The following is a 23518-nucleotide window of genomic DNA, read 5'->3' on the forward strand; positions in this document are numbered from 1 at the left end:
CTTTAAAATATGGTCTTGGAGTACTGACTGTTGGACAGCCTCAGCACTGCTGAGTACTTCTGTTGCTGATCCATGCAAGGTAATCCAAAATAGATAGCAAAATTTAAGATAGCCATTTAGCTGTTAACTTTAGACTTATCAGTCTTAAGACACTTAAAATTACACAATTTTTATTTGACATATTTCTGCCTTTTCTCTACATTGAGAACAAAGGTGTTCTTGAGTGAATAACTATTACCCAACCAGTTTTTGTTTTCTAAAAAAAAACTATTTTAACTGAAAGCAGAATTTTTGTTGCTTGCAATCAAGAGACAATTAAGAGATCTTATCCCTGCTCAAGATCACTATCTCACAGCTGGGCACAAGAGATTGCAATGCATATCATCATCTCAGGTCTTTGAACCGTGTTAAAAGGTGAGCCCCTTGATAACAAAAAAGGTTCCATTCTTCCATTGTCAAAAAGAGAGCAAGCAATTTTTCTTCATAATTCAAGACACGTAAACACTTGCCTTCCAATAAGAAAGGCTTACAATTTTATCCCAATACAAAAGCATTACAGATGCAAGAAAGCAAGAAATACCCTGCTTTGGAGGAGATTGAAACAAATAACCTGCAGTTTGATGACTGAACAGTTCACATTTTAATTCAGGGATCCTCAATGTTGCTAAGTTTCTTCCTCTGGATGCTGCCAGACCTATGAAATATTGCCAGCCTTTTAAAACTGATTAAGTGCTGTACTTAAGCTTGCACTCAATTTTTCAATTTACATTGAAATAAAGTTCTTGCCAGTTTTTTGTATGCATTTATTAAATACAGTCAGCACAAAGTGGATGCAATGTTTACATTATAAATTTTAAAATCCAGTCACATTAAACATGAATACTTCATTATAACCAAATCACTTTAGAGTTACAAAAGTTTACTTACACCAATTAAAGTCTTGTACAAATTAAGTAGCATCATTCCCATCTGTGCAAAGTTCAGTTACAAATTAAAGAGAAATCCATTAGACCTCAGTGCTGGTGGTTATTTGATATACAGAAGTGATTGAAAAGTGAAGTGAAGCAAACACTTGAGGTGGGGGTCGGGGGGGGAAAAAAAAAAAGTTAGTGTGTGTATATTATGGGAGGATGGAGAGATTTCCTCCATTTGCTACGTCTAACAAAGATCAAATATAACAGTCACACACAGGGCAGAGGAAACCTCCCACAGAATTCTGTCAGGAATTTAAACATATTCTCCGATGTCTGCTCTCTTGTCACGGAATTTGTTCCTGGCCTTAGTTCTAGCTTTACAAACAGCAGCATTGTAAAAGTGCTGAAAAACAAAAAGTGCAGAAAAATAACTTTAAAAATTTTTATTTGAAATATTTGTGCTGTACTGTACTGTACTGTTCTACCATTTCACAGACAGACAGTCAACAGAATCACATTTTGTAATTAAAAGTATTGGGAATAGGAGTGGTCACTGATCAGGAAATAAACTGAGCATTCAAATTTCATCCAGTCGACCTTTCTTTCAAAATGCAACCTAACCACATTAAATACAGAAAAGTTTATGAACTATTTGGAGGAGAGCACAATTTTTGCCTTACCCGTTCAACACGAGATGTTTTGGTTGCTTTGAGTGTAGCAGCATCAAGCAGCAGTGGTGGTCCTAGGTCAAAGACACTGCGCACAAATTCATTAGCCTGTTTAACATATTGAACAACAAAAGCTTTTGAGCTCCTGCAAAACAATTTAGTTACCTTGAACAAAATGTCACCAGGCAATCAAGATATACAGGGAATCAATCACCACTTCACTCCCTTAGAAGTAGCTGCACAATTGTTGTTGGCATATTAAGTGAACAATATACAATCTACTTTGCAGGACAAAGCCAATATCCTTGATGTTTTTGAAATGCAATTTTGTAACTTTTCATAATTTGATTGGAGGAAAAAAAAAATCAGTTAATTCCAGGATATTTATAGAACTTAAGCTAGATTTTCTAGTTCTTTTCTTTGAACTTTAGAAAAAAATAGCCAAATGATTAACTAAGCAACTGAAAAAATCCACTAGTTATACAGCTGCAAACAGCAGTCAATAGAGCAAAATGCATCAGCTTAACTTGGGAGTTATTTGCAGCTTTACAACTAAAAGGACTTAGAAATTAGGACAAAAAGAGGCATTACATTCACTAACTTAATTTCGACCAATCAACAGCTAAAAAAAACGACCTAGTCACAAGTTCCCCACCACCACTCCCCCCACCCAAAATGCATAATATATTGCAATTAAATGAAAGTTTCCTCCCCCTAGCTTCTGACTGACCTAGCAACAATTCAATTTGAACATTTATACAGGCCCTATATTCAAACAAGTCAGAGATTGTCAATTCCTAGGGGATCCACACTAATATTGAGAAGCACCAGCTGGAACCTAAAAGGTTATATCTACATGGATTTAACACCTTTGTGAAGCCAGATGGAAAATCAAGATATACAAGACAAAACTGAGAATGTGTAAGAGAAAGTTGTTGTGCTACGCATTAAAAGGGCAAGTTTAAATAAAACAGGAAGAAAGGAACAGAAATTGAGGAACTGGAAGAGAGAACTACAGAAAATAATAGGGATCATTTAGACTGAAGAGGGTTCTGATCTAGAGTAGTTTCATTTATACTTGCAGCAGTTCATAAATTGGCTTGAAATATGAAAGCACATTAGTAAAAAAGTGAAGTTGGTCATCATAACAAATAGTTATTTTTATGATAACATTAAAAGCATTATTTTTCCACAGGGTCATGAAGTAGAAAGCATTAAAATATCAGATCTCTGGACTCTCATTCTTGAAGATGGTCCTGAAAATCTGACCAATGTTTTGGTCACCTGCCCCATTAATTAGGTTACCTAGCTCAAATTTCACATAATGTTGCTATGAAGCACCTTTAGACATTACATTAAAAAAAGTGACAGAAGATACAAATTCACTTGAAAAAAAATGTTGCATTTTCACAAGTAGTGAAACAAAAACAAAGCCACTTTTTATTTAGATGGAAATGCAAGATTCAAAGTACTATTCCTCAATCGGAAACAATTAGCCCCCTACACTATTACAGTTTAAGTGATGTTTGCACATTAAATTAGTTATGTTTGACTCCATGGCAGCAATTTTTTGGTTGGGAATTACATCCATAGAGCTCGAAAAGATACATAAAAGCCAAAAAGGTTGTCGCTGAACCTTGAATTGAGAAATCAACTAACCTGTAGATGCAATCTTATACCAGATGCAAGCAATTCCTTGAAGGTTTCATAAGTACGCTTTTTAACCCAACTATCAATATACATGCATTCAGGACCAAATGTAATAGTTTCAGGGTCAAAGTCTCCCTCCTGTGGAAAGCAAAAGAAAAAGTAGCCAGTGTCAAATATTTACAATTTACACCTTTAAGATTGCGATGAGTGTTAGGTTTCCAGGTACAGATTCCCAGAAAAATAAGTAACTCCTCCAACATGGGCTGTCTGCCTTGTGCTTAAAATTGCACATTTTAAAAGTTAGAAACTTTTTTTAAAAAAACTTGTCTGTGGAGCAGGTAGCAGTGGTGGAAGAGAGGGGTTTCTTGGCTATACAACATTTGTCTCAGGACAACTGAAGGGGACTTGTTCAAAAAGTTTATCCCCTGTCCTAAAAACAATGTTCTAAAGTATACAAACAAAAAACAACAACATGAAGTACATGTCTAAGCCAGCAAAATGGTTCAATAATGAAGAACTACAGCTTAGTTACTTGAATGCTTCCCCAACAGTGGCATTCAAAATGAACTTTTTCATCATTTAGTAAATAAGAGCTTGTCAGCACATATGCATTCATTTGCTGCAAACTGTAGAAGACAGGAGTACAGAAAAGCAAGCTTCAGTATACTGAATCTATGATGCAATATGGAACAATGTAATTCAGCTTGGACTTTGCAGTAGACATTAAGTCCAGCTTTGCTTAAATATAAACAAGTATACAAAGTAAGCAGTGATTTAATTGCTTTTAAAGGTATATGGACATAACTTTGAAATGTAATAAAAAACTTTCTGCAAACAAATATTGCATATTCTAGGAAAATGACAAGGTTTTCTGTCTCACTCCTGAACAGCAGTTCACATTGCATATACAGAAGATTCTCTCCATACTTGTATAAATGCTTTGTCCATAGCAGCACACAAATAAGCACAATAAATTCAGTAAACAGGACAGGGGTACTATGAGTGTCTTGCACATGTTCAGAGAGCATTTTAGGGTGTGGTCAGGCATTCTCATTAGAAAGGGACTGACGTATTAAACTCAACTTTACAAATACATCAGACATCCAACTGCATCTACAGTTTGTTAGACAAGCTCTTGCAAATTTACATTTTATTGCATACGCATGTAACCTGCATTACAGCAAGTCAGGATGTCCGTGAACATCCAAACATCATAAAAATCCAAAGTAAAAAGTACTGTGGATTTTGGAAACCTGAAACCAACAAAATGCTGCAGAAAAATCAGCAGGTCTGGCATCACATGTGGCAAAAGAAACAGTTAAGTGAGGCCCAGTGCAAAAGACAAAAGGGATTGTTAGTGATTGCAAGAGAAACAGGTATAAAATGGTGTAAATTGAGGCATAAAGGGAGAGGATATGCAAAGAGAACGCAAGAAACATGGAACACAGGCTTGGTCAGTTTCTGAAGTAATGGATTCAATATGGAGACAGACTATAAAAGTGCTTAAAACAGGCAATGAGGTTGTATACCAATAGCCTTTGCAAAAGACTGCAACAGGGGCAAGACAAAACATTAACCGGGGAACAAGGTGGTTTATTGAAATAGTAACCGACTAGGTTATTGTAATTCCTACACAAAGCAGAAGTGTTCTACAAAGTGGTCACCCAGTCTACATTTGGCCTCACCAATGTAAAATATCACTTCTGCGGTTAATGCAGTAGACTAGCTTGAAATTACAAGTAAAAATCTGCTTTGCCTGGAAGATGCATTGGGTTTGAGGCCATGGACAGCAAGGAAGGTGGTGACTGGGCAACTACTACACCTTCTGCAATTGAATGGGAAGGTGACCGTGGGGGGGAAAGAGGAGGATGGAGGGGAGAAGATGTGAGGGAGTGTTAGAGTGGACCAGGGTGTCATGGGTCTCCCTGTAAATTCTGATACAATAAGGGGAGATGTGTTTGATGGTGGCAGAAAATAATTTTTGGAATGTTGTGTACTGGGGTGGAAAGGGAGGACAAAATGGAACCTTCTGGAAAGGACAGGAAGGGGTGAAGGATTGGACACAACTGAAGGCCTGAGCACACAAAATATTACTCGCCCACATGCAGGGACAGAATCCTTAAACGAGAAGAGGTCATGGCAGACGCAGTCAAGTGGGAGGTGGCATCAGGACAGATAAGACAGGAAAACTGGGAATGGAATGGTATCCTTGCAGGAAGCAGAGTGAAAAGGTGCATTCTAGGTAAGGAGAGATTCAATAGGCTTGTAATGGACAGACAATAGCAGACAGCCTATCCTGAAATGGAAATACTCAAGTCAAGGAAGCATGGATTCTTAAAATCGGAAGCCTATGAACACTGGTAAGCAGTAACAGGATTTAAGGACACAATTTAGAGGTAATAACCTGAAACAGAAAACAGCAAGAAAGCTGCAAAAATTAAAACTGAAGTAGTGAATGAGTATTCATGCCTCTAATAACATTGGCATGAATTTAAAATTCAGCAATAAGCAAAACCTGTTAAGTTTTAAAAGTGGCACTAGTCTAAGATAAGCAATACCATGTTGCCAAATTTGTATTTTTGCACTTAAATATGAACCTTACCATAGTTGGTGCTGTTTCATAGATAAGTTATATTATTCTAATCACAAATTCAGGTCCCATACATGCCCAATAAAGTATTCCAGCTTGACAGTTATGCAGCCAATTTTGTAAGGCATTTCCAAAGCAGGAGTTCAAGAAAGGTGGATTTAGATATATTGCTCGTTTCAAAATCTATTCATGCATTCTGCCAACTGCAGCAATCCTTACAGATATCACACAAAATGGCCTAAAAGATGGACCCCCCCGTAACTATATTCTAATTTGTCAGGTACAATTCCTGAGTTTCACATGATGAGTAAACAACTTGAGCTCAACATGTGGGCCATTTGATTGAACTCAGTCATTCAAGATCATGCTTGATCAGATTGAGGACTAAACTCCACATTCTCATTTACCACCAATAATTTTAAGACGCTGAGTTGGAGTTCATCTACCTCCATTTACATTAACATTTGGCTCCATGGTTCTATTTCAGAACATTTTCCCCACTCATGACCCTTGAATTTTCATCTCAGCTGTGTTGAATTGAAGATCCATATTTTTGAACTACCTTCCTAGTTCTCATCTAACATGGGGAGGCGAAACATTAACCATAATAGATATTAAATACAGAATTGGGTAGTAAAAACAGTTCTCTGGAAAAGGAGGTAGACAAATTGACTTGGTACACAGTACAAAGCAACACATTACTTACAATGTGATACTGAAATCTAGGCTTTGCTCATTTAAAATGAGCAAAGCAAAAAAAACTCATTTAAATAATTCAAATATCAAAACATTTTTGCTATTCAGTGAAAACATTAGTTGCAAGAAAATGTCCTATTTGTATTTGTATTTGTTGAAATGCTTGCCAAGTTTAGAGACACTGCACAGATTGAACACTAAAATATTGCAACTAACTCAGCTCACTATACTACAACCAGACATGCAGGAAACTGTCCAGTGGGTTTTACGTAACAAAGGAAATATTTCACTACAAAACAGATGGGCAGATGCTTTCAAAAATGGTTTGAATTAAAAAAAAGGGAACATGTTTGCAAAACTTAAATCCAAATAAAATGGATTTTCCTCTGGAATCCTGGAAGCCTCCACTGCCTATACCTGACTGACTATTTAGGTTTTATTTGAGAAACGGTCATATCTGAACCTCTTAATCAATTGCTCACTTTATGAAGTAAGTGTTTGTATTAATTATGAATTAGGAACCAAAAACCCCAAACTTAAAATCCAATGAGTCTTTAGTAAAGTTAAAATAGCTTTCAAGACACCAAACATCAACATGTAAAACATAAATGAGCTGCCCAAATGCTTTGAATAGACACATACTTCAACAGTCTTCAAAACATCTCTAAAAACAGAGCGCTGTTTCTTCCTGTCGGTTTTAGCTCGATATTTGTTGCCATCTGTAGCCAGACCCTTCAGCTTTCCACATAGGTATTCCATATCTTCATATTCAAAATCCTGTTGAAAGATATAAAGCCTTTACAAAAGGTTGTGCCACAGTAACTGAATTTGAAAAGCTGATTTTCCCCCCCACTTGGGGATTGCATATACAAATATGTATCTCAGCAAGACCTCATGCAAATTACAATCAGAATGGTTATTATCTCTAACCAGAGACATCTCCCTGCAAGAGTTATTCAGCTAGTTGCAGTCTTCCACTTTTTCCCTGTATCCCTCAATCTCCAGATAGTGATTTAATTGTTTTGAAAAAACAAACAAACAAGTTTATATTGAGCCAGAAGTGGATTTTGCACACAGCATTTAAGTCCCATTAGAAAAAAGGGACAACTTAGATTTTATTACAATAAACTTTACATAACTAAGATCAGGCAGAAGGCAACTAGCTCCTGATGACTGCTTCAATCTTACAAGGCTCAGCAAAAAAGTGAGCAAACTGGTTTACTTGTTTTGATACTTCTTATTTACTCATGTTATGCAATTTAACTTTCCAATATCTCATTTTGGTGGTCAGTTACAGTTCAGGCATTTAAACATTTCCATTACTTCTCCCTCTTTCAAGGACAGGATCCTTACTCGCAAAAGTGGGACCAAGCTGAAGTTTTAGATTAATTGGATTAAAACATTAAGTTAGGCAAAACTTCCTTTATTCAAATATTATTTGACTTTCAGTTTGTGGATCTGAATCTCCATTATAGTTATCTTTCCATTGTCCACTTATTAAAATGGAGTCTTACACAAATTTGATGTTAGTAGAGGACAAGAAAACCAAAATACTTAAGAACTTACATCACACAGATCTCTGGCCAACTCAAACAGCACAGCCATCGTCTCTCCAGCAGCAATCCTCATGTTCACATCACCACAAGAAAGAAGACTGGGAAGTTTGGTCAAATGGCTAAAATACAATTTAGTTGGGAAGTCTTAATTAGTTTGTTCTCAAAATGCATTTGTTTAACTTCTATTCTCAAATAGAGTAATCTTTATACATATTTAACAACAAATGTAATAAAAATTAAACTTCAACTGGGGTACAAGATCCATTAAACCAGCAGGTTGACAAGACCAAGTTTAAATGTACTGATTCAGTTCTTCATCAGGACTGCAATTGTGATATTAAAATATTTAAAATTATGCAAGTAAAGTAGAGAAGATAAAATAATCTTGACAAGCCAATTTTATAAACAGCCAACTGGAATGCAAATTCACAACAGGTTTGGCTTACATGGTAAAAAAATTAACATGGATAAAACAACAATTATTAAAATCACTGCATTTGAATAAACTTACATTTCAAATATTTTCTTCATGAGTGAGGGTGGACAAATGGTTAGCAGCAGTGTCCATGCTACCAAAGTGCTGATACCCAAAGTTGTTGATTGAGGGCTGTGAAAGCAATCAGTCTGAAAATCCTTCTGATAGGATGTAGTGAAGACACTCTCAAGGTAGGTCATTGTTAAATGGAGATCCTGTTGGCAATTAATTTGTACTGTAAACATCTGGTCTTAGTCTTCAAAACTATTACTTTTCATACATGTTTTTAAAGATACTCATGCTCACCTCTATATCATCAGCTGCAACATAGCAGCAAACAGCCAAACTGGTAGCACACTGCAAGGACAGCAAAAACAAAAAAAATTACAAGTTAGTACGCAGCAGAAAGACAGTTACTTCAGGATAGTTAAAGATCAAACCTACTTACAGCTCTTCGTGTTTGTACACAGACTGATTCATCAGTAAGTATGATCTTGAAGATGGGCCTCAAACTTTTGAAGACTTCTTCACTTTCAATGCTAGATCCCAGCTGAATGCAAAGAAGAGAAGCAACTTGGGCAGCCATACATTGTTCTTCTGTTTTGCCTTCACATGAAAAAAAAATGTCACACAGTAGCATAGTTTACAAAGTTAATTGCAGTTTGGGCTTTATTTTAAATCATGCCAATACTCAAGGTTGCAGAGAGAAAAAAAAATTAAAGTAACTAATCTGAACAGGATTAAAGTTTGATGCCAAGTTCTAAACTCCAAAGCAAAAAAACTGCAACAGTCATTACTGAGGACCTTAAAAGGAAACAGCTGGATTTCTTTAAACATATCAAAACTTTTCTATTATATAAAAAGAAAGCAATACTTCCTGTATCCATTACCTTTTTTCAGACAACGTTCAATAATGTCAGTTAAGGTCACCCTTCTTTCCAGAATAAAGTCATAAAGGATTTTAGAAGAGAAAGCAGACTTCAGTCCTTCGAGAGCAGACAATCTGACCTTTGCACTGTTAAAATAATGACAATTAGCTTAGTGAAACAATGAATTCTAAAAAACTCATGAATTTGTAGCAATGGTTATTGGAACATCAATGGAGTATTAAAACAGATATTAATCATTAAACTGCATTGTAGAAGTCATCTACTTTCCCCATTAATTTTAGCACAGTTGTCTGGAATTATCCAGATCAGCAATTGGCATCAAATCAGTATAGATTACAGAGCAGTTAGCTTTTACCCAAAATCACCACTTCTGAAGACTGGATACAATTTATAAGTGTTACAGTTCACCTTTTATCCAGAGTGTTGTCAATAAATCCTCTCAGTTTATATTCATAATCCTCTTGGCTTGCTTCTTCATCAATGTCTTCAATAGCTGGAAGACAAATTGCTTTTATGCAAGACAGGAAGGTTTCATCTTGGTCAGTAAAATGATATGCACATGGTAGATTGTATTCAAAATACATTGCTAGTTGAACATGTGAAGGAAAAGATTCTTTCACTGCAATCTCCCTTATCCTTCACTGCAGGCATGACTATTGGTGACCAAGTTCTCAATGTGCAAAACTTGACATTCAAGATATAACTTTCAGAATTTGATTGAGGATTCACACACCAAATTTCCACATTAAGGTCCCCAACTCAGACTCTACTAGACACAAGTCTAAAAAATTTACTGCTAACTGGGGAATAGACAGATCCAAAATAAATGCAGTCCTCCTCATTCCATAACTGCAGTTCACACTTCAGAATGAAGTTGCATCCATCTATAATTTAGATATGAAATTAAGAGGAATAAGGCTGCAGAAACTGCAAGAGTGGATGTCAATGGCAATAAAGTGGTACCTACATGTTGAGAGTTTAAATTATTTGATTTCAATTACAGAGCCTTGTGACCAATGTTTTTGGAAATACCAAGCCCAAAGGACCAGGGAGATTTGATCATTGACCCTTGAAGGAGACATAAAAAGGAAGCTAGGTAGGCAATAGTTTTGATCCAAAATAAGTACTGAAGGAGTTTGCCTCCACCCCAAAACTGTCTTCACCTCACTTCAGCCATCAGGTCTGGGGAGCTCACCCACAACAATCGCTACAAATCAGACCACCAACATTCATAAAATATTTAGCTTACTATCACCGCTCCTTAGAATTGCTTGGTTCTTTACCTCTTGCCCTATCTCCATAATTGGAAGTGAGCAGGGTAGAGCCATAGAAACAGATTTTTATGATTTGGATATTGGCCTTAAATTCAAACCACCCACTTGCACCTAAATTAGTCTAACTTCACACGAAGTTACTATTTGAACTAATGCAGAATCTGCAGTCAAGATGACAGGTTAAAATTTAATCTTGAATAAGCAATACTAATCACAATGGTGCACAATTGTAAAACAAAACAAGCCCCATTTAGTCTGCTTTATCATCTAGTAGTCTGAATGATAGAAACTTCACAATCTCCATATTCTAACAATCCCAGTCATTTGACACAATCATTTATAAGATTCTGATGCAAGGAAAACCTCAGACATGGAAAGCTCCAAAATCACTAGCTTCTCAAGTGCTCATGTTAAAACACAGGTGAGTGAGAACTTGAAGATTTGTAACTAAGGTTGTTGGTTTGCTCGCTGAACTGGGGAGGTTTGTTTTCAGACGTTTTGTCACCATGCTAGGGAACATTACCAGTAAGTCTCCAGGTGAAGTGCAGTTGTTCTGCCCCACTTGCCATTCATGTTTTGGTTTGTTCCAGTTCGGTTTCTGAGAGAACTAGAGAAATGCATCCATACTGGGATAAACCAAACAAAAAACATGCACTAGAGGAATTCCTAGAGATCAGGCATTCAAACCAGAACTCCACTAAAACATACCGATCTGAACTCCCATTTACCAATCAGCCACCACAATAAACCAAGACAACTTGCAAGAGGGACAAAATACCAGTGCTTCACCAGAGGATCAATGATGTTGCCTAGCACTGTGACGAAATATCTGAAAACAAACCCATCAGCTCAGCAAGCAAACTAAATCACCTGACAAAGGAATATTTTAAATTTTTTTGGAGATTATTTCACACAATTGATTCAATGGCCACTAACTAGTTCCATAGTCCCACAAGGCAGTGTTTCACAGACTAATCACTTAAATGTCGTTTCCACTGAATTCAGCATTTAATTCACTCAAGATACAGAACTAATGTGGAAAAAAGATCTTTACAGCAGACGTTTAACATTACAGAAGGACCAATTGACACTCTACCTTCGTCAGCCAAGCTGGTTGAATCACTGAAGCTGCTGCAGTGGCTCAATGTTTCAATGGACGCATCCTCATCACTGAAAGGCTGCACTGCTCGCTGCTGTCGACCTGGAAGTGCGAAAGAGAAAAAAAAAAGAGTTGTTGGATACTGGCCAAAGATCAATGATCCATTTGTCCAAAAGTGGCAATTCTGATATTGACCTTAAACCCAAACCACCCATTTACACCTGCTGAAATTTAACTAATGTAACTTCACATGAAATTACTATTTGCATTGAACCAATTCAAAATCTGCAGTCAAGATGACAGATTGAAGTTAGGAAATTCACTTGCAAGGACAACTTTCGACTGCTCATGTTAAGCAACATTCATATCATAAACCCCAGGAGTTTGACCTCCAGTGGAGATAGCATATCATTTTACACCCAAAGTGTAAATATGCTGAAGCACTACGCTTGTCAATAGACCTCTTATCCTCATAACAGCACTGGCTGGGAGGAACCTTATATTTTGGAGGAGGACACTATTCTCCAAGTTGACCATACACAACAGCAATCCTGTGAGATCAAGGTTTTGGCTTTACGCTCATTCCCCATTTCTAAGTGCTTACTGCACTAGCAAAGGAACACAAGTCCAAGCTAAGAAGGTGGTGTCATGGAGTTGAACATGCAGGTGTTCCCAAATGCCTGTTGGCCTTCTAGGTGGTAGAGAACATAGGTTTGAAAGATGCAGTTGAAAGGGCCTTGATGTTTGATCTGTATCTGGTTGCCCTGTTTAGTGAAAAAACCTAGACCAATTAAATATCAAATTAATTGCTGGAAAATTAGCTAAAAAACAAATTTCAATGTCTATTGTTTCTGTATCTAAAAAAACTGAACTCAAATTAGTATCCAGGCTCAGATGGAAGTTTGCCTCAATTAGAATGTGGAATTCAAAGTACAATCCAGAACAAGCACAATCTAAACTATGTCAATGTAATACCAAGGAAGTACCATATTGCTGAAATTCACTAATTAAACAGAGGTCCCATCTCAAAAGACAGGTGAATTTTTGTAGTTATTACTCAAACAGCAGCATTTTCAATCTGCTAGCTAACAGATGCCAAGAGATTAACTAGCAATTTGGTTGTTTAATGAGATCTTTGTATATATAAATTTGTTGCTACACTGGCCTAACCTTCAATGTGAAGAATCCAACTCATTGCTTAAATCAAGAGACTAAACAAATGGAATATATCCTCTTACAGAAGACACTCAACTTGAGGGGATTTAAAAGACATTAGGTGATTTGGAGATGTTCCCTAATAAGCTTATGATCAAGGAACAAAGCAAACTTGATATTCAAAAAGTTAAGCATCATTATATCCACTGTTGCAGTCTGAATACAACGGAATATTAAGAAGCTAGTGTAAAATTTAAACTAGCCTTTGGAAGTTTTGCCTTCATATAATCCATTGGATTACAAATACCACCTGTGGTGAGAAAAATGTACCCAGCCACCTCTCACCTACTTTAATGCAGTCTCAAGTATTGGATCCTTTCCAATCACCCAGGTTCCTAATTTGAGGAAGTAATTTGTGGGGAGTATTAACTTCCTTGTTTTTGTTCTGTTCCTTTAATTATAAAGCCCAGGATCTTGTTGCCTTTTTAAACCATTTCCTCAAGCTTCAATGATTTGTACACAAATGCACCCCAGACCTTCCTTTACACAAGGAGTTTATCATCTCTTCAAGAATCTCTGCATTACAATGTTCATCTACCATATGTCCACCCATTCCACACAAGCTTACCTGTCCACAGTTCACTATACTGTATACCAGGTTGCATGCCATCAACCATTTCCAAATTACACCTTACAAATCCAAGTACAGTAATAAGAAAAGCAGAACCCACTGTATATAGAGCCCTCTAGTCCATTTAATACCTTTTAAATCATTGCTCTGTTGCTCATTCCTGTCAGCTTAGTCATTGCTGCCAGTCCTTGAACATTATACACTTTCAAGACATGGACAACGTTTTATTACCCAGCCCCAAGTGGATGGAACAAAATGGCTCACTAGGTCATTTTGAAGGGCAGCTGAGAGGAGATCGCAGTGTCATTTAGACTAGACCAGGTAAACATAGCAGATTTCACTAATGTCTTTCAGGGAAGAGAGATGGATTCCTACTTCTATTCATGATTAAATTAAATTTTAATCTGATCTGCTGTGCTGAATTTTCTGAAAATTCTCTTGCAAGGACAACCTTTAACTGCTCAAGCATTCATATCAACCACCACAGGACTTACAACCTCAAGTACAGATAGCATATCATTTTACCCCAAAGTGTAAATATGCTGAAGCACTACATTTGTAGTGAAGAATTGACCTTATCTTCATAACAGCACTGGCTGGGAAGAATCTTATTTTAAAAGAGGCCACTATTCCACAAGTTGTTCGTACACAACAGCAGTGCTGGGAGATTACTAGGTTTTGCCATTACTTTCATTCCCCATTTCTAAGTACTTACTGCACTGCCATGAACAGCTAAAACTTGATTAAAAAAGGAAGCAATCATTTCACAACATCCATATTCCACCACTGCAAACCATCACATTTTGCAAAATTCATACCATTTCACCTTTCAAATCAACTACAGTTACAATCCAAGAAAACAGCTAAAGTCAAACAGCTGATTAATCATTCAAGAGTTCCAGTCAACCTTTGCAGAAACAAGTCCAACATAATTACTTGGAAGTTTCAACTTGTGCAGCTGGATTTTATTCAAGATATGCATGTATTATTGTACAGTTGGCTTATTAAATTGAATAAAATAGTTTAACAATACTTAAAGTTAATTGCGGCTAAAAAACTAGTTATTTTCCTTACAACCACACTTGAGTATCAAATTGATGTTTGAGCCAAATAGAGAGAGTTCCTTAAGAATATTGATAATCTTTAACCAACTAACTAACTATCATCAGGTGCCAGAGGACTGGAGGTTTCCTAGTGTCCTTCAGAAAGGCTGTGAGGAGAAGCGTGGGAACTATCAACTCGTGAGCCAGACAGAGGTGGTGGGTAAATTGTTGGAGGCAACTCTGAAAGATGTACTTACATGGATTTGCAGGGACAAGGAATGATTAATAGTCAGCATGCTTCTGTGCCAGCAAAATACTATCTCAAATTTGATTTGAATTTGAGGTGGCAACTAAAAAAGTGATGAGGGCAAATTGGTACTTGGACTTCACATTGTTTACTTGGACTTCAGTAAAGCTTTGGACAAGTTTCCACATGGGAGACTAATTAGTCAAGTTACATCACATGGGATTCAGGGGGCTTGATAATTTATACAGAGTTGTATTCTACTGTCAAGACAAAGGGTGAGGGTTGTTTTTCAGACTAGAGGCTTGCGAACAATGGAGTGTCACAAGGATTGGTGTTGGGTCCATTGCTTTTTGTCATTTATATAAAGTGATTGGGATGTGAATATTGGAGGCATGGATAAAAAATTTGCAGATGACAACAAAATTCATGGTACAGTGAAGGCTATTGAAGATTACAAAGTGATCGTGATCAATTGGGACAATAGGCTGAGAAATGGCTAGATGGGAGTTAAATTTGGATAAATTGGAGGCATTACATTTCGGTAAAAACAAGGATGGGATTCATACAATTAATGTTAAGGCCCTGGGTAGTTTTGGAGAACAGAGCTAGAGTTTCAGGTACATAATTCTTTGAAATTGCACAGGGTGATTACAGTGGCATTTGGTGTGCTTTCCTTCATCAGTTCTTTGAGCATATAATTGGGATATCATGTTAAGGATGTTGGTAAGGCCTCTTCTGGAATATAGCAAGGATCATTAAACTGGAAATGGATTTAAAAAGATTTACCAGGATATTGCTGGGAATGGAGTGTTTGAGATATTAAAACTAGGCTGGAAATACTGGGATTTATTTCATTAGAGCTTAGGTGGTTGGGGATGACCTTATTGAGGCTTAAAATCATAGGGGCATAGATAAGATGACTGACAAGGGCAGTTTCCCTAAATTGGGAGATTTCAAAACTAGGAGGCATACTTTTAAAGGAGAGAGGAGAAATTTTTTTTAAAAAGGATAGGAGGGCAACTTTTTATTAAATATAAACATTAGTTCAGGTGTGGAATGAATTGCTAGATGAAGTGGAGAATGCAGGTACAGTTAGAACGTTTAAACAACATTTAAGTACACAAATAGGAAATGTTTGGAGGAATGAGTCAAAATGCAGACAAGTGGAACTAATCTAGTTTTGTAAACTGGTCGATGTGGACTAGTTGGACTGAAGGGTGTATTTCCATGTTGTGTGATTATAACATTACATAGATGATGCTATTCCATTCCCACAAAAGCAAAGACATGCCGTTGAACACTAATCCTTGCCAAAACACATTAGTGCAGCAAGTGACTCCTATAGTCTCCATTTTGAGACAAGGTATTAAATGAATGTGATTAACACTCTTCCACACATCATCTTGCATAACCTCCTGGGTTATGATAGTACACCAAACTGGTTCCCTGCATTTATGTTACAACAGAGGACACTTATGCACAACAAAAAAGAAATTACACTCTTTAGTGTAAGTCAGCTCAATTTGCAACTGAGAGCATACACAACACCAAAACTTGCCTTCAGAGATGCAACATCCACTCAAGAGAGATTCACCTAGCAGTGATACTATAATTAACAACAGCATTTTTAAACTGGGAAATTCCTGGTATGAAACTCAAGTAACATTAACAAGCTGTCTAAGCAGCCAATCACTTTCAAAGGATGCTCCAAATACCCAGCCAAGAAACCATAAACGTGAAAAATCCTGAAGAAACAACTTAAAATCTACTTAATTAGCATTCCACAAACAATGTCCCCCCCCCCCCCAAAAGGGTGAGAGTTCAACTGTTCAATGGTCAGACCTAAGAGTGAAGAAACACTGTTTTCTGGAGCAGGAAAACAGAAATTCTCATCAAGTTTAATAATTGGGACTTTGCAGGAGTGTCACATTTCAGGACTTCCACTTGAACTACCTGCATGTCATATAGGGGACTTCTCATTCCTGATGATGGGCTTTTACCCGAAACGTCAATTTTCCTGCTCCTCGATGCTGCCTGACCTGCTGTGCTTTTCTAGCACCACTAATCTGGACTTCAATTTCCCAATGCTAAATACATGGTACAAGTGAGCTTGGCTGTGAACACATAAGGTGTCATTTCGAGCAGAATTGCACCACAGTAGTTAGCATTGCTACTCCGTGCCAGAGACCCGGGTTTGAATACAGTTTCCGGCTACTGTCTGTCGTTCCCATGTTGGTGTGGATTTCTTCTGGGTGCTCTGGAATCCAAGTATGTGAAGGTTGGGTGGATTGACAGTGCTAAATTGCCTGCCATGCCCAGGGTTATGCAGACTGGGGTGGATTAGCCAGGTGCAGGGTTGCCAGAGTCTGGATGGGATGGTCCGAGGGTTGGTGCGGATATGGACTGAAAGGCCTCTTTCTGCACTGCAGGGATTTTATGATAACTGTACCAAGGTTCAAAGGGGACATCTTGCAACATTTCTTCAAATCAAAAACAAATGGTCAATGTTGTCTCATGCCTTTAGGGGGGGGGGGGAATTCCTTAAAAATCTACATGACATCAAGCAGAAAAAAGCCATTGGAAAGTTTTAGATCTGGAATGCTATTATTTTTATAGCAACTTGATCAAGATTAAAAAATAAAATTCACATTCACCACAATTTATTCGTATTCTTTCATGGGATATGGGTACCACCAGCAAGGCAAGCATTTGCCTAAGAACAGAGGGTTGCTGAAAGCTTAAGAGTCAAGCACATTTCTGGAGATTTGGAGTCACATTTAGACCAGAACAAGGATGACTGATTAGATTTTGTTCTGAAGTACATTAATCAGATGAGATTTACAATAACAGCCTCAACGACACCATTCTTCAGAAGAGCTTTCAAATCCAGTTTTGTAATCAGTTAACATGGTGGGACCAAGACAGTGTTAATGGAACATTAACCTGGACTACTGGATTACAGATAGCATTACAAATAGGGATCAACAGATTGTGCTGTCGTAATAAGGAGGCTTTTGTTTGTATTTAATTCAAGCCAAAAGATCAAACCAGTAGGTACCTCTGCAACCCACATGACCTAAAGTAAAGTATGCAGGTACACATGCCATACTGGGGCAAACATAAGGTGATAACACTAACTTTTCCAAAACAGTGCAACTCAAGACATGAAACCATTCAAGGTTGAACAAACAAAAAGGTACAGACGTTGCAGGGCTCAGACATACAGGGATCTGGATCAACTTATGTATTAATATTAAAAGATTAGTGTTGTACTGCGTAATTTGGAAAGCCAATAGAGTGCCATTTCAGAAAAAAAAACACACATGAGGTTATGCTTCAGTTAGATGGACAATGCAGACCACATCTGGAGTACTCTGCAAAATATTTGTTACTTTTTTTTTTAAAAAAGAAGGAAGGATGTAAAATGCATTAGAGGCAGTAGTCAGAGACACAGCACAGACAGACCATTCAGTCCAACTTGCCCATTGTATGAATCTACCTATACTTCAAAACCCTCCAACCACAGCAATTAGTTGTAAATCTTTTCTGCACCATTTTAAGTTTAAAAACATCTTTCCTATAGCAGGGAGTCCAGAACTGAACAGTATTCCAGAAGTGGCTTACCCAACGTCCTGTATAACTGCAACCATGACCTCCCAAATCCTATACCAAATGCACTGACCACTAAGGGCAGTGAACTTTCTGCCTTGTTCACTATCCTATCTACCCGTTGCCTCTACCTGCATCCCAAGGTCTCCTTGTTTGTCAACAGTCCCAAGGACACTACCATTAAGTGTGCAAGTACTGCCCTGATTTGCCTTATGAAAATGGATCATCCCATTTATCTAAATTACATGTCATCTGCCACGCCTTGGACCACCTGATTAAGGTTCCAGTGTCCTGAGAATCTTCTGCACTGGCCATTACACCAATTTTAGTTTCAGCTGCAAACTAACCATTCCTCATTCACAACCAAATAAATTTTACATAAGTGACAAAAAACAGCGAACCTAGCACAGATCTTTATAGCACACCAAGTCACATACCTCAATGTGAAAACAAATCTCATCTACTATCCCCTGTCTCCTTCAGAGGAAATTTGAAATACCGCACTGTAAGCCAGTGGTTAGCACTGCTGCCTCAGTGCCAGGGACCCAGGTTCGAATCAACCCTTTGGCAACTGTCTTTGTTGAGAGGACATTTTCCTCCTGTTTGCGCAGGTTTCCTACAAGTGCTCCGATTTCCTCCCACAAATCAGAAAGATGTACAGATTAGGTGAACTGGCCATGCTAAGTTGCCCAGTAGCTAGACCCCATCTACCACCGAGAAAAGGGAACAGGAAGTGACTTCACCACAGGAAATAACACCACCGGAAGTGAAATCACCAACCCAAAGAAACCCAAACAAATAGAAAGCAGCAATGCTGAAAATTCCTTTGCAGGTTGTCCACTGAAGATGTTACCTAGTAAGGTAATGCAACATCTGGAAATGAACCTTTCAGCTCTGGAAACCTCAACCTGAGCTACAAATCCTCTCAAAACTTGCTATTGCCCATAGTGACCAGGGATGTGTAGGTTAGGTGCATTAGTCAGGGGCAAATAGTGTCAGGGAATGGGTCTGGGTGGGATACATATTGGAAGGGTGGTGAGGACTTGTTTGACCAGTTTCCACACTGTAGGGATTCTAATACCAGGAACAGTTAGAAAAAGGCTTGGATTCTATCTGCTCAAGTCCTGAGGTCAAAAAAATAGCCAAGTATAACAGGTCTACATTGTAGACACATTTTTCATTAACATTCCTGTCACAAGTTGTACATTGAGAATGCAACAGGAATTTGGACACATGTCCCCGAATTTATAGTCACTGATGTTTAAGCTGTGCTCATGCAGGAGCTCTTCCTGCATGCATGCTGGGTCAGTGTCTACAAAGTCACCGAGTGACATCCCAGACAATTCTATTTAAAAAGTGAACAAAGCAGAAAAGGAAAAGGAATGACTGCTATGGTAGGACTGCCTCCACTACCAGCCCAATATATTTGGGGCTCCACCCATCACACATGGCACCTCACTAATAGAAGTGATCTTAGTCCAACACAACCTGGATAAAACATCAAGTATTCTCAGAATACAACTCTAATGGCCAAACAAAGCAAAGATGTACATATACTATTGAATGTGTCCTTATCAATTTTGGACAATGTCTAATTTCAACATTAATTTGTTTCAAAACACTTCAGGTATCACCTCCAATACATAATATCAGTGCATGACTTACATCACCTGTAGTAATCTTGGTATTTAGCTTAAACAGTAATGTTTAGCTAGCTTTTGTCATTTGCTCAGGTACTATAAAAGACTGCACAATCACTGATCAGATGTCCCCTTTAAAAGAGGATTAAAAGCACCCATGTTTCTCCCATTTTTCTTCACTAGTTGTGCCTTTGACAGCAATGATAGCTTCTAGTTTGCAACTAGAATTTAAATCGCGAGGGCACAGCCTGACTAAAGCACGATAGCAGGTTGCAATTTCCTCATTTGCATTCTGTACTGTTTTGGCCATGTAGTTCAACACAAATAAGAAACAACCAGCAAAATCAATGTCCATATGTCAAAGACATGACTCTATAAATGAATCTCAAAGGATAACCACTTGGGCAAGATACAATTGAAAACCCAGTAATGAATCAAAATTATCAAAAGATGCAAGGTGAAAAATGATGGAAACTTAAATTGTATTACTGAAGTAACTTGTGCAAAGTTGGTTACTTTCCTTTTTAAAAAGATTCCCTACAGTATGGAAACAGGCCATTTGGCCCAATAAGTCCAAACCGACCCATTCCCCGACCCTATATGCACCTAACACCCTGGGCAAGTTAGCATCACCAATCCACCTAAGCTACACATCTTTGGACTGTGGAAGGAAACCTGAGCACCTAGAGAAAATCCACACAGACAAGGAGAGAACATCTGTGTTGAATTCGCAGTCACCCAAGGCAAGAATCAAACCTGGGTCCATCGCACTGAGAAGCAGCAGTGCTAACCATTGAGCCACCATGTCACCCACAGTGAAAGAATGTGAACCCTTACCCCCAATGCAGACAGAAGTTGTGTTTGCCATTTACTTCTACATAGAATGAAGCTAAAACTCCTATGTTCCAGGAGTCAGTCAGATGTACAGCATGGAAACAGACCCTTCAGTGCAACCTGTCCATGCCAGCCAGATATCCCAACCCAATCTCATCCCACCTGCCAGCACCTGGCTCATATGCCTCCAAACCCTTCCTACTCATATACCCATCCAAATGCCTCAAATGTTGCAGTTGTACCAGCCTCCACCACTTCTTCTGGCAACTCATTCCATACACGTACCACCCTCTGCATGAAAAATTTGCCCTTTTAGTCTCTTTTACATCTTTCCCCTCTCACCCTAAACCTATGCCCTCTAGTTCTGGTTCCCCGACCCCAGGGAAGAGACTTTGTCTATTTACCCTATCCATGCCCCTCATATGGGAAGGACCAGCATTCTAATTTTTCTCAAAGTGTTTACTGAGGAAAGCTGCAATCTCGAACTCGATACAGAGTCAGAAATGTACAGCATGGAAACAAACTTCGTCCAACTTGTCCATGCTGACCACATATCCTAAGTATGTAGTCCCATTTGCCAGCACTTGACCCATATCCTTTAAAATCAACTAGGAGAAAGTGAGAACAGCAGATGCTGGAGATCAGAGCTGAAAAATGTGTCGCTGGAAAAGCACAGCAGGTCATGCAGGCGAATCAACGTTTCAGCCCATATCCCTTAAACCCTTCTTATTCATATACCCATCCAGATGCCTTTTAAAGGTTACAATTGTACTAACCTCCATCACCTCATTCCATATACGTACCATCCTCTGCGTCAAAAAGTTGCCCCTGAAGTCCCTTTTAAATCTTTCCCCTCACCTTAAACCTCTAGTATCGATGTGTGTGTTGACTATGCCCTCTAATTATGTAACTGGGACAGCTTGGATAAGTTGAAGTCTATTTCCTGATCTGAATCCTGATGTGTTTAGAACTCAGCAGTTGAATTGACTATTTACTAACATGGACAGGGTAGGAATCTTTTAGTCACCTCAGTAACATGCAGAACAACCTCTGTTATCCAATCAATTATCCGAATTTTAGATCATCGATTTCAGATGATCTCAAGGTGTCTGTAAGGCTTCCTTTATGATCAGATCAGTTATCTAAACAAAATACTCCTCACCCATTTTGTTCAGATAATTGAGGTTGTTCCGCACAGCAGAGTGCTGCATTTACAAGATTCACTTCAGGACACGCAAAACATCCCTACTGCTCTTAAGAATTTGCACACCTTTTGCAGTGACTCATTGGGAGTAACTTCACCTATGATCGAATTTGTCCATTCAAGTCACACACACGATGGATACACACAGCAGAGGTTTGATGGGTTGAAAGGCATGTTCTTATGGTGTACTGTTTCTTTGTATTCTGCACAAAAATCGATTCAGGCAACACATGGTGGAAAGATGCAACTTTTCAGAGGATACCAAAAAATACTACTCCTGCACAATGATTGCAAGATTCTACTGTACAATGAAGGTGGGTAGATCTCAACTCCTAGCTACGATTTAATTCTTAAAATCAACAGCATTATTTATTCGTCACTTAACGCTGTTTGCGAAACTTCCCTGTACACAAAATTTTAGTTGATTGTAAAGAGCCTTGGGCGCTCTCGGCCATGACAACCTCCTACCCAGGCACGAATCAATTGGAGGTTGAACATGTTCAAAGATAAGACGGTATTGTATTAGTCAGATTTTAAATTAGGAGTGAGGGAGGAATTTCTGAATTATTTGCAACAATCCGACTGCGGACAATCACAACGGATAGTCGCCAGCGTTTTATGGCACTTGCTGAACAAGGAGTGTGTGCGAAGTCGATGGGACGGGTGGAGAGATCTGGCCGAACCAGAGAATTAGTCACAGCAGGCCAGCCTATAATTTCATAGAAATATTCGCGCCCTCAGACCGGCTCTCGGGGTCTCCTCATCGCCGCCGGCTGGATTAAGAAACTCACGCAGGTTCGTGTGCGCTTCCGAACAATTCCAAATATGAATCACCGTCCGGATCGGGCGGCGGACACTGACACTGACCGCCGGATTCCGCCTCCGCCACACGTGGCTTTAACGGGAAAGCGATCAGCACCGGCGGTGGCGGCCACAGCCCGGCTGGCACCGGCGCGCCACACCGCATTGCCTGCTGGGTGAGGTAGTCCCTACAGCTCCACCCTCTCAGCCGTGGCTGCCGATTGTTCACACAGAGCGAACTACAACTCCCGAAGAGCAGTGCGATGGCGCGCATGCCCAGTGCCCCTTCCCTCCCAATCCTTACCTCCCTTGTTGTTCCGCTTCTTCGATTTCGGCATTTTCCCGAGTCCCGCTCTCCGGGATTGACACGCCGCAGTTTATTAAATATCGCCCTACTGGTCTCTCCGATCAGCCGATTGAAGAACACTTTTTACTGTAACGTCTTTCAGGAACCAGATGTGAATCACCAAACGGCAATAAAAAGTAATAAATAATCCCGGTAAATGGCGACGAACCAAAACGACTCATTTTACCTCTGCATT

General features: G+C 38.7%; 1 protein-coding gene across 3 annotated transcripts; it reads right to left on the reverse strand.

The window, feature by feature from the left end:
* Positions 1 to 259: 259 nt before the first annotated feature.
* Positions 260 to 23518, reverse strand: ifrd1 (interferon-related developmental regulator 1). Of its 3 annotated transcripts, none has more exons than XM_087997224.1 (12): positions 23281 to 23518; positions 11810 to 11914; positions 9848 to 9947; positions 9440 to 9564; positions 8998 to 9155; positions 8856 to 8906; positions 8586 to 8764; positions 8085 to 8193; positions 7161 to 7295; positions 3242 to 3370; positions 1595 to 1690; positions 260 to 1317 (listed from the first exon to the last, which is right to left on the reverse strand). In XM_087997224.1, the coding sequence occupies exons 1-12, from the start codon at positions 23312 to 23314 to the stop codon at positions 1228 to 1230; spliced, it is 1311 nt and encodes a 436-aa protein (XP_087853350.1). In that variant the 5' UTR covers positions 23315 to 23518; the 3' UTR covers positions 260 to 1227. The 3 variants fall into 3 exon arrangements, 2 of the variants coding, with proteins under 2 accessions (XP_087853350.1, XP_043565457.2); XM_043709522.2 differs by having other exon boundaries at positions 9848 to 9932; positions 23281 to 23517; XR_015760437.1 differs by having other exon boundaries at positions 1258 to 1317; positions 1595 to 1670.

This window comes from Chiloscyllium plagiosum, unplaced genomic scaffold, assembly GCF_037043375.1.
Source record: "Chiloscyllium plagiosum isolate Xiang-an unplaced genomic scaffold, Cpla_swu_hap1 HiC_scaffold_19, whole genome shotgun sequence".
Lineage (NCBI taxonomy): Eukaryota > Metazoa > Chordata > Chondrichthyes > Orectolobiformes > Hemiscylliidae > Chiloscyllium > Chiloscyllium plagiosum.

What these genes read in the sequence shown, in the direction of transcription:
- ifrd1 (XM_087997224.1), bottom strand. Translation starts at nt 23,314, where the DNA reads ATGCCGAAATCGAAGAAGCGGAACAACAAGGGAG. An exon ending in GAAGCGGAACAACAAGGGAG is followed by an intron (nt 11,915 to 23,280) that starts GTAAGGATTGGG and finishes TCGCACTTCCAG; the next exon opens with GTCGACAGCAGCGAGCAGTG. An exon ending in TGAACGTTGTCTGAAAAAAG is followed by an intron (nt 9,156 to 9,439) that starts GTAATGGATACA and finishes TTTCATGTGAAG; the next exon opens with GCAAAACAGAAGAACAATGT.